The sequence below is a fragment of the Rhagoletis pomonella genome, unplaced genomic scaffold (assembly GCF_013731165.1).
Source record: "Rhagoletis pomonella isolate Grant_MI unplaced genomic scaffold, Rhpom_1.0 Rhpom_scaffold_00006, whole genome shotgun sequence".
Lineage (NCBI taxonomy): Eukaryota > Metazoa > Arthropoda > Insecta > Diptera > Tephritidae > Rhagoletis > Rhagoletis pomonella.
In genome coordinates this window covers 15561709-15573776 of record NW_023458560.1, presented here as the reverse complement: position 1 = coordinate 15573776, position 12068 = coordinate 15561709, and the positions used below count along the sequence as shown (strand labels likewise).

Genomic DNA, 12068 nt, shown 5'->3' with positions numbered 1-12068 from the left:
GGAACTATTCCATTTGCCGCAGTTTCGTTAGGGTTGCCAGATTTTTTATGTACGAAATCAGTACGTTAGACGTTTTCATGCTAAAAAAATCAGTACTTTTCAGTACATTTTTATTCAATGCAAAATTAATAATGTAAGTAACAGATAATTCTTTAAAACGCAAGAGAACTTGTTTTTAACAACACTTTTGTATATAAATAAAATATAGTTCATAAAAAACCTGTCAAAATGTAAATATCCTGCCAAAATGTTGGACAGGGTGTTTAAAGTGATGTAAAAAGGGCATTTTATGGTATAATCATGGTCAATGATGGGTTTTCTTCAGAGTTGAACGTTCTACAAAAGTGTCCAGTTCGGCGTAACTCAAACTCCCACCAGCGAGGTAGTACGGGACACTAAACCCAATATTTTCATGAAATTCACGTTTTTTTGCCCCTATCTCGTAAATAACAGTAGATACAGAAAAATTGCAATTTTCGAACTTGTAGGTCTTTCAATTTCCTACAAAAAAGTTCTAAAACACCAAGTCGCTAATATCTCTGTTTCTTGAGATATTAGGCTTTGAAATTGAGGTAGAGTGGAATTTTCATTGATTAAGCTAAAATGTGATGATTGTGAGAATTTTTTTTTAGGAAATTGAAAGACCTACAATTTCGTGAGATGCAATTATTCTGTACCTCTTTTTATTTGCGAGATAGAGGCAAAAGAGGAATTTTATGAAAATATTGGGTCTAGTGACCCGCACTAACGCGCGGGTGGGAGCTTGAGTTACGCCGCACTGGGCACTGCTATTTTTGTATTACATACATCTTGCAGTACGGGAACAGACTAACGGCAAATTGGTTGCAGGTTTGTATTTTCAAAGACACAAACCAAATGCAATGCAACCCGTTTTGATCGAATTTGGTTTGTGTCTTTGCTAATCCAAACCTGCAACCAATTTGCCGACAGTTAGTCTGTTCCCATACTGCAGGATTGGGGGTCAAGGTTCTTGGTGCTGTTATCACACGTGATGCAGTGCTCTGGATCAGGGGCTGTCGATGGCTCAAGACCGACCATACGTGGCGAAGAGTCACACCCTGCGAGAGGTGCCCCTGCTTTTTACTGAATATGGCGGATCTAGAGAGAACAACTCGATAAAATCCGTAAGTCCAGGTGTTAATCGGACCGTGCCTGCGGACTGAATGGCACTACGTTAGTGTGTCTTTTTACGGTGTACTCCAGTCACGTGGCGCCGTCTGGTTTTATTTAGTCTTTCCGGGGTACCGGGGCTCTGCCTCGGATGACCTCTCTCTTCCCCCTTACTCGTGGGATTCTATGGAAGAAAAACAAATTAATAAAAAAAACAATAAAAGCTCTGTGCCCTCTAACAGTGGGCAACAGTCAGCAGTCTCAGAGGTGCACGCGATGCCCAACGAGATTGCTGAACAAATGGCGATCGCGGCGGACGAACTGGGTGCAAATCCAAACGGCCAAGGCGCTCAACCCTCTCGGGACGCTGTAATGGACGAAATGGACTTTGATCCAAACGGCCTTCTCAGCAACCCGGTGGCCATGGATGTCGATACTGCCAAAATGGACTCTGGTTCAAATGGCAACGACATCCAAATACCCACAGACGAGGAGGAGGCGCTCTTATCGTCACAGCAGGAGGAAGCTAGTACTCCTAAAAGAAAACTCTCTGGAGCAGGTAAAAAGCGCTACAAATTCTACCTCTCCAGAGGTGTCAGCGAAAGCGAGGCCAAACGGCTAGCCATTATTCCGATGGCAAAAGGAAAAGCCGAACTGGCTTTGCTGGCTGGCACAAAGCTCAAGAGGAACCGATCGGTCAACCTCACATCTTCCCCGGTGGAGAACTCTCCCAAACGGAAACCAGGTCCAGCTGACAAAAGGGCCCATATGGGACCAAAGGTACCTAGTGTTAAGGCAACTTTTGCCGATGTCACAAAGGCGCCGACCTGTCAGGCGGACACTGGTAATGGGGTTAAGTTAGGGTTACTCCCCAAAGGGTACCCTAAGGCACTTTGGTCCTTAGACCAACTACAGGCCATTCAGACGGCCATCCTGGAGGAGGTGAGGCGGCAGCGAAAGGGCTCTGTGAAGCCCAAGTTTAGCGGTTGCACCTTCCGTCCGGGATGGATGTCCATTGGCTGCGGAGACGCTATAACACTGGAATGGCTGCGCAAGGTATCCCAAACCCTGAAGCCTTGGAAGGGCGCGGAAATTGTGGCAATGAATGCCACTGACGTGCCCAAACCCAGTGTGTACGTTGGGTACTTTCCGGAGCCATCAACCACTCCAGTGGACAGTATCCTTGGCCTTGTCGAGGGTCAGAACGAAGGGCTGCGGGTAGGTAGCTGGAGGGTGCTCAACAGGGTACAGAAGGGACCCACCACTGAGCTCACTCTAGCGGTTGACCCGCACTCAGCGGAGACACTCGACAAGCTGGGATACTTAGTCAATTATGGATATGGCAGGGTGCGCATCCATAAAAAAGGGAAGACGACTGAGTCGTCAGACCCGAAGGGTGCACAGCCTGCTATAGCCAGTTCCTCCTCCACTGCACAAAGTGCGTGCTTCAAAGAGGGACCTTGCGGTTCCAAGGACGTACCCAAGGGACTGCAAAGGTTACCTTCAGAGCAGTCAGGGGCAGCGGAGAAGGAAAAAGCACCTGTCCAGGAGTCCATAGAGCGGCCCTGCTGCTCAGAAGACACTCCTGGCACGGAAAAGAGGGTACCTTCCAGCCCAGAGAGATCAAAGGCCCCTTTCGCCCAAAATCCCTTCCGTCCTCCGCTAAATGCGAATCGGAGACAAGGTCGAGGGGAGATTTCAATGGAGGAGAAGACCCTGATGGCCACCAATAGGGGGAAAAAGATGGCCAAGCGGGCTTCAAGGCCGAAAAATGGCAAACCCCCCAAGCGATAGGCCTAGGCACATCAAGTGCCTGCAAGTGAACCTCCATCATGCAAAGGCGGCCTCTGACGTCTTATGCAGGAGGTTCAAAACAGAACTCTTGGATGTCGCATTCATCCAAGAACCGTGGGTTTTCGCCGGGGCTATTAAAGGCCTAAACGACTGTGATGGTAAGATAATTTACGATACCACACACTGCAGGCCCAGAGCGGCCATATTACTACGTAATAACATGACTTTTGTTCCCATTTCAGAGTTGACACAACAGGACTTAGCTGCTGTATGGACTAAAGTGCCCACTCAAATGGGAGAAGAAGAGGTCGTTCTCGCTTCAGCTTACCTCCCAGGCGACAGCTGTGAGATGCCCACAAGGGAAGTAATAGCCCTAGAGGAGTACTGCAGAAGGAGAAAGCTGAAACTAATAATGAGCTGTGACGCCAATGCCCATCACTGTGTTTGGGGCAGCTCGGACACCAATTCTAGAGGTGAGTCATTTCTTGAATTTATCACTAAGAACAACTTATTTATTCTTAACCGGGGTAATGAGCCGACCTTTGTCAATGCTATAAGAGGGGAGGTTCTAGACTTGACAATTTCCTCAACTAGCTTGTCGACCTTTATCTCAAACTGGCATGTCTCAAATGAGGTATCTATGTCGGACCACCGGCATATTCGATTCGATATAGAAGCCCAAAGAGTAACAAACCATGTTTACAGAAATCCCAGAAAAACAAACTGGGAACTCTTTCGCCTCCACATAGAGCGGGAAGTGAATGGTTCTACCGCACCAATTTCATCCGTCTATGAACTTGAGGACGAGGCGAGAAAGTTCCAAGATGTTCTTAAACAAGGTTTTGAAGAGAGCTGCCCACTGAGAACCAAGAAGTCTCAAAAGGAATTTCCCTTGGTGGAGCGATTCTCTCGGAAAACTAAGGAAAAGAGCCAGGAAACTTTTCAATAGGGCAAAGTCAACAGGTGACTGGACCGCCTACAAGTCAGCCCTAACCGCTTACAACTGTGAGCTCAGAAGGTCTAAAAGGGCTACGTGGCGTGAGCACTGCGGAAGTATTTCCTCTCTTCCAGAGGTGCATCGCCTTCAGAAGGCCCTTAAACTAGATCATCCGAAAGTCCTATGCACTTTGAAAAGACCAGATGGTACCTACACTGGCACCCCGGAAGAAACCAGCAGGCTTCTGCTAGAAACCCACTTCCCGGGATGTATTCCACAAGGCACATGTCCTTCGACAAACACGGCGAACGCTGTGTGCGCAAACAGGAGGACTAGAGGCCTAGCAGGAAGAATCGTCAGTGTGGAAAAGATATCGTGGGCCATTTCAACCTTTAGTGCATATAAATCCCCTGGTCCAGATGGTATCTTCCCATGCCTGCTGCAGCAGAGCTTGGGCTTAATATCAGGGCCACTAGTCAGATTGCTGAGAGCAAGACTCTTACTTGCTCACATACCAACAACATGGAGTGAAGTCAAAGTGGTCTTTATACCCAAAGTGGGGAAAAACTCAGCACAACTCCCAAAGGCGTACAGGCCAATTAGCCTCAGTTCCTTTCTAGTAAAGACACTAGAAAAACTTATTGACTTTCACATAAGGGATAACTTTCTCAGGAATAAGCCTCTGTGTCAGAGTCAGCACGCATACCAGGCAGGCAAATCTACTATTACTGCAATACATAGCCTAACTCAAGTCATTGAAAAGGCATTGCGGTATAAACAGATAGCTTTGTGTGCATTCCTGGACATATCAGGTGCTTTCGACAATACGTCTTATGAAGCAATATCGACAGCTATGATACGAAAGGATATTCCTGTCCTTCTAACGGATTGGATCATAAGCATGTTGAGGTCCAGAACCATAATAGCGGAACTAGGAGACGACAGGCAAGCAGTAAATGCCACCCGTGGCTGTCCTCAAGGGGGAGTCTTATCGCCCCTACTTTGGACACTGGTTGTTGACGAACTTCTTGAAAAGCTAAATGGCAATGGATTCAAGGCATATGGATATGCAGATGACCTAGTCATCTACGTTGTCGGCTGGCATGAGGACACAATTTGTTCCAGATTGCAAGCTGCGCTCAGTCTAACGGAAGACTGGTGTGCTTCAAAGGGATTGTCAATAAACCCGCAGAAGTCCACCGTTGTCCCATTTACCAATAGAAGGAAAGTCAACTTGACTAAACCCACTTTGGCAGGGACAGAAATTGAGTTCTCAGAAGAGGCGAAGTATCTAGGGGTAACTCTGGACAAAAGGCTCAATTGGAACTCACATCTCCTTAACATTACCAACAAGGCTACAAGGGCGTTTTATGCCTGCCAGAGACTCCATGGTAAAACTTGGGGAATATCACCCAAACTAACGTATTGGTCTTTCAATACGGTCGTGAAACCTGTTGTCACATATGCGGCACTGGCCTGGTGGCCAAAAGCAAAGAAAGCAAGTGCGTGTGCCACCTTGAGCAAGCTACACCGCTTGATCTGTGTGGCCATCACAGGAGCTATGCGCACCTGTCCAACGGATGCCCTCGGTATAATTACAGGCATTCCTCCTCTATCTATTCTGATAGAAAAGGAGGCCTGCTGGAGCTCCATACGGCTGCCCAATGTAATCAGCATGAAGAGTGGAGATCTTTGGGGTCACTTGGAGGTTCTCAAGCCTTTTATGGATGATCCCGCTATCAAGCTCACAGATATCATGCTACCGAAATTATCCTTTGATAAGCCCTACAAGGTCAGAATTCCTGAAAGGGACTGCTGTAAAGCGATAATATCTATGATTGACAAAGGGTCCCAAGTATGGTATACCGATGGATCAAAGATGGAAGACGGGAGTACTGGGGCAGGCGTGCTTGGACCAAGGTTCCAGAAAAGTCTGCCAATGGGCTCATACCCAACCATATTCCAGGCGGAGATCTTCGCAATCGAAGTCTGTGTTCGAGAATGTCTTCGGAGAAGGACAAACGGGGCCAGAATAAATATTATGTCGGATAGCCAGGCAGCACTAAGGGCCTTAGACTCATTTAAAACGACATCTAGGCTTGTGGACAGTTGTAAAACTCTTCTGAATAGCCTAGGAGCCCATAATAGAGTAACGCTGTGGTGGGTCCCTGGGCATGAAGGGTTTGAAGGCAACGAAAGGGCTGACTATCTCGCAAAACGTGGGGCCCAAACGCGAATGCATGGTCCCGAGCCTTTCTGTGGTACATCTATAGGATACACTGCAGAACTACTTAGGAGTTGGGAGGAATCTCAGATTGCTGCCCACTGGCGTAAGTCAAAGGGAATGAGACAATCAAAGAAATTCATAACTCCTTCCAAGAGGAACTCAGAAAGACTCCGTGAACTCAGCCGGGAGGGTCTTAGGACTATTACAGGCTACCTGACAGGACACTGCAAGCTAAGGTACCATCTAAACAAAATGGGGCTTTCTGTAGAGACGGACTGCAGGTTCTGTGGGCTGGCGGAGGAAACCTCGGAGCACATTCTGTGTGACTGCCCGCGTATCATGAATAGCAGACTGATGCACCTTGGGGAACGATTGTCTTCTCCATCCAAGATTTGGAACACGGCACCCTCCAATGTGCTTAATTTCTTGAATAGCCTAAGGTTGGAGTGACCACAATCAGGGTTTAGCACAATAGATCTTTTAGGTCGCAGCGCGAGTATACCCGACGTACTAATAATAATAATAATACTGCAGGATTTAATCAGATATAGTCCCAGGTCGTTCCGTCCACAGAATATCAGTAATCTAGCCATGCAAAAACAAAAATGTGACTCAATAGAACTTTTTGTGCTAATTTCAACCCTACAAAAATTATTTGGCTAAAGAAAAAAATAAAGGACATATCAATGGTTAAAGTTAAATTTTAAAATTTTTTTTAATATTATTATCTTTTGAACAATATGACCTATTAAAAAACTAATGACGCCAAAATAAAGGTAATTAGGCGATATTTCTCTTGGTGGACATAATTGTTTCCTTTCATTTATATTTTTAAGCCAGAAACACCTAATAATCAAAATATATATATATATATTTTTTTCTTTTTTTAATGGCGTAAAAGGTATTTAAATTATCTTTAAATTAGCATTAATACGTTTGTGATCGGTCAAATAGTTTCCGAGATATTATAAATATAAAAGTTAAACTTTAACCTTTTTTACTGGCTTTAGATTTTATTTGCGCCAAATAATCTTCATATGGTTGAAATCAGCATGGAAAGTTCTATTTAGCAAATTTTTTTTTTATTTCTTTATGGCTAAACGGTTGGTATTCTACACCACGGCTACTTCGGACTATTTCTGTCTAAATGCTGGAGTACGGGTACAGGCTAAATGTAAATAAGAAAAAGTTAACAAACAAATGTCAAATTAAACTCTGACTTTATTAAACACCTCAATGAGTACACTTGACAGTTTTCCATAAACTTAAAACGTTAAACAAGAAGTCTTCACATAATAGATGTTTTGCTATGTTACATTTAACCCAGTAAAGTCTTAATTATCCTGGAAACTGACTGAGCACCTTAAATAATTTTGACGGCCCTAAAAAGCCCCTAAATATCACCTAATTCCTCAGCAATATATATCTGTGTTCGACCAAAATTTATAAAGTTGGTCGGCTACCGTGACGTCAAGCGATTTTTCAATGTTTACTGGGCAATATTTTTAGCGATTTTTTCAATGTTTAACAATATTTGCAAAGCACATAAAAAGCACAAAATAATAAACCCAATTAAGCAGTAAAAAGTCTTCACTGGATGGATGTTTTGCTAAGTTACAGTCAACCCAGCAAAGTCTTAATTATCTCGGAAACTGGATGAGCTCCTATAATTATTTTGGTGACTCTAAAAAGCCCAAAAATAGCACGTAATTCCTCAATACTATTTATCCGTGTTCGACCAAAGTTTAAGAAGTGGGTTAGCTAGCGTGGCGTCAAACGGTTTTTCAGTGTTAACCGGGCAATATTTTTAAAGCCCATAAAAAGCACAAAAAAATAAGCCCAGAAAAGTAGTAAAAATACTTCATTGAATGAATGTTTTGCTAAGTTACGGTTAACTTAGCAAAGTCCTAATTATTTACCAAATGGTCGGAGCACAAAAAAAATGAAAAGTGGCCGAAAATAGCACACAATGAGCACAATAATACGAACAAATTTTTTCTTCATTTTTTCATTTTAGCGCCGCTAACTTGATTGAGCTATTTAATTGTGAAATCGTGACGTCTCAGCATTCTTAATTTTTTTGCAACAACAACAAAAAGTTTAAAACTTTTTTAAATCGAAAAACCTTCCGCACAAACTTTTTACAGAATTGAAATCGGTTCAGCCGTTTGGTCAGGCATCGCCGTCATGCGAAAGACATTTCATTTTTATTGTATATAGATACTAATTTATAAAGATGTTTGATTCATTCGAAGAATAAAAAAAAAGCGACAACCTCCCCACATGGTCTATGCAGTGTCGCGTATATTTTGTATCAAAGCGAAATAAAGCGCTCTAGAAAGCGAATAATATACATACAAACATATGCATGTACATATGTGCATGAACATGCAGTTACTAAACATAGTATTTGCCACTTTGAAGTTTCATCAATATGAATTATATTGCTATTGGAATTTATGTTCACCGTGTTTGTGTCGTTTGCATTTTTAACCGAGGAGGAGGTTATCAGTTCGTCGGAATATTTTTTTTTTTATGTATGTTACCGATAATTCTTTTTTCATCGGAAAGGTCGTGTCTCAGAGGTTGTTCCATACTGGTTTAGATCCGATCATTGGATCATGAAAAAAGAAACGGTACTCCTAAATTTTTATATGGTAATTGAAGTCGGTTTTGTTTTCTTCTTAAAAATTACTTGTTGTAAACTTGTTTGCCAGGTCATTTGCAATACCAGCATATTTGCAACAATTCAGAAGAGATAAATGACAATAAGGATGAGCTATTTGAATAAAATGAAAATTATACTACCCAAGGGCATTCAGATTTCAAAGGAAACAGAAAAAAGTAATATTGTCACTAAAGAAACGAAAATTGTAAGGATTCCTGCTACGTTTCTGAGACGTGTGTGCAGAGTTTGTAGTACAGTTGGGCTGTTTAGAATCCTGTGCAAATAGTCTGGATTTTGCATGGGATTGCAACCGTTTGAATTTTATTTTTGAAGTTTACAAATGCACGGAATATGCAAATACAAGAGCATATGCACAAGATACTGAACAGTACCATTCTGAACTTTTATTATTATGTTTAACAATTTTATTGGATATGAAATGGGTTTAGATGAAAAACGTTTTTGTAAAAGTAACAGCAATTTACATAAGGTATATTGCTAGCAAGATTTCAAAAGACTAAAAAGTAGAAAATAAAATTACTCTTATTACAACTAGGGCTCTGTTTTAAATGGTGCAATTTTTAAGGGCAACATATTTTTAAACACCCTAACTCCCTAAAGAAGTATGGTTCCGTGAGCACAAGTGGAAAGCTTTTGATTGCCATTCACCTGGGAGTGACCAGAAGTTATTCTTGTGGTTCAAATCGCAGTTCACAACGTCCGGATATTTATATCCACGTATCCTCTGAGTAGCAACTAAACACCCGGTTGGGAACGAGCAAAAGAGAGAAAGCGTAAAACTTCGCGTCCGCTGGATTTGGTCCCGCCACATTAAAGCTTCGCCTAATGAAAATGAATAGAAAACCTCGGATGATAATGGGGAAGGTGCCTCCGCCCGGCAGAGAAAAAACAACGCTGATATGACTGCCATCCAATAAATGTGATGGACGGGGCAAAGCAAGGTAAGTGTGGAGCGCGAATTCGGTGTGGAATTTGTGGTGGGGGAGAGTCCGTCGCCGAGTATAACGTTGTTCGACTTTATAGCCGACTAGCGACTTTCGATCAACTCTGTAACGCCGACTTTAAAAGTCGACCGATCTACGAAGAGAAGTCGACTTTTTTATAAAAAAACTGTATTATACTCTTCATTTAAATTAAAAAGATTTTAAATTTTCACCAACCAGCCGACTTTCAAAAATTGAAATTCGATCATTAAAAGTCGAGTTTTATGAGTAAAAAGTCGATTTTGGTCGAAAGTCGAAGTCGACTTTGCCATCCCTAGCCGAGTGTGGCATTCACCCCGAAGGTTCCGACGGAAGAGAAGGAAGAGGCGTCCAAGGATCTCTTCTATGAGCGCTTGGAGGGAATCTATGAGCGCTGCACCGACATGACATAAAAATCGTGCTTGGCGATTTCACTGCCAGGGTGGGCAAGGAAGAGATCTTTGGCGCCAAATCTTCGCCGGGCCCGAAACATGGTGATATGTAGTACTCTGTTCCAGCATGAGAAGATCCACCTAGCTACATGGCTGTCTCCAGATTGAAAAACAAGAAACTAAATCGACCATGTTGTGATAGACGGAAGGCATGTTTCCAGTGTTTCAGACGTGCGTACACGAAAAAGGGGAAAAAAGGGATTTTTATTTAACACAATAATCGATCTATAATTGGGCAAAATTCAAGAATAGTCGACACTCTTACGATTTTAATCGTTTTAAAGTGGTGATATGGAGTAAAGATATGAATAAGTATTAAAAATTATAAGGATAATTTTGAAATGTTTATCACTTTAACCAGGTCAAGAGCTGAGTAAGAAAGAATCTTTCCAATTTTAACTGGGTTTTAATGTAAAAAGCAGAACAAATTATCTGATGAAATGTTAAATAGTATATGTATGTATATAAAATAATGGTTGCTTTTGAATAAAAAAAAGGAAAGTGCTTCAACGTTAAAGACACCAAAAACCATATCCGCTTAGACAATGCAAATAATTTGTAACAGTGGTAGTTTTAAGAATTTCCAGAATTCTGTAAGGCGTTTAGAGCGTAATCGACCGACTTTTGCATTTCGAAAGAATATTATATGTATATGTATATTAAGGTAACTAAGTATATGAATGTTACTTTTTTATTACTGAAATATGTGTTTTGAATTCTTTGAGAATTTTGTGGGATAAATTTTTAACATGTGGGATTTTTTCCCGATTTTCGCAGGTAATTTAAGAGGAAATATCTGACATCACTGGAACCAACACCCGCCAAGTAGTACCTTGAATGGCAGTTCCACGGGGAGAGTGGTTTGTGGAGAGGTTTTAGTACGTAGGTGCAGCCGTGAGGCTGACAGACGTTCATGCTACTATGCCGGAATAGTAGCACTCATGAGATTTTCCTTCTTCACGGGCGTCATCACAGAAAAAAAAAACACACGACATTGTTGACAGTTACAAGTTTGAAAAAGTAGACGACTTCGTTTATTTGGGAACCAGCATTAACACCAATAATAATGTCAGCCTTGAAATCCAACAGAGAATCACTCTTGCCAACAAGTGCTACTTTGGACTGAGTAGGCAATTGAGAAGTAAAGTCCTCTCTCGTCGTACAAAGATCACACTCTATAAGCCACTCATCATGCCAGTGCATCTGATGAAATAGCTCTTGGAGTTTTCGAGAGAACGATTCTGGGAAATTACTATCGGGCCTTTACGCGTTGGCGAGGGCGAATACCGCAGATGATTTAACGATGAGCTGTATGAGCTTTACAACGATATAGACATAGTGCGGCGAATTAAAATTCAGCGGCTCCGCTGGTTAGGTCACGTCGTTCGAATGGACAGAAACGCTCCTGCTCTGAAAGTATTCAACGAGGGCCGCGATGCCGGTAACAGAGGAAGAGGAAGGCCTCCTCTGCGCGGAGAAGGACTCGGCTTCACTTGGCATTTCCAATTAGCGTCAGTTGGCGCAGAAGAGAAATGACTGGCGTGCTGTTTTGGACTCGTTCAAAATCGCATAGGCAGTTACAGCGCCAATAAAGAATAAGAAGAAGAAGTGTGTAGAAGTGAAAAATGACCCAAAATGTGGTAAATCTACCACAATTGTGGTAAAGTGGCAACACTGATCGCAATGGATTCCAAACTCAATTTCAGACTCCATATTAATACTACAGTCAATAATAACAAGGACGCATTTGCATTTTCAAAGCAATAGTCAAAAGAGTTCAGTACCCCTATGTTACAAAAGGTCTTTTTATAACTTTAGTTAGACCAATATTAGAATACGGATCTGCTGTTTGAAATCCCCGCTAGCAAATTCATTC

At 42.3% G+C, this 12068-nt stretch overlaps 1 protein-coding gene across 1 annotated transcript; it reads left to right on the top strand.

Annotated features, from left to right (window-relative positions):
* Nucleotides 1-2189: 2189 nt before the first annotated feature.
* LOC118741791 lies at nt 2190-3874 on the top strand. The gene is made up of 2 exons (XM_036473764.1): nt 2190-3083; nt 3168-3874. Exons 1-2 carry the CDS (start codon nt 2903-2905, stop codon nt 3872-3874), a joined length of 888 nt encoding a protein of 295 aa, XP_036329657.1. The 5' UTR covers nt 2190-2902.
* Nucleotides 3875-12068: the final 8194 nt, after the last annotated feature.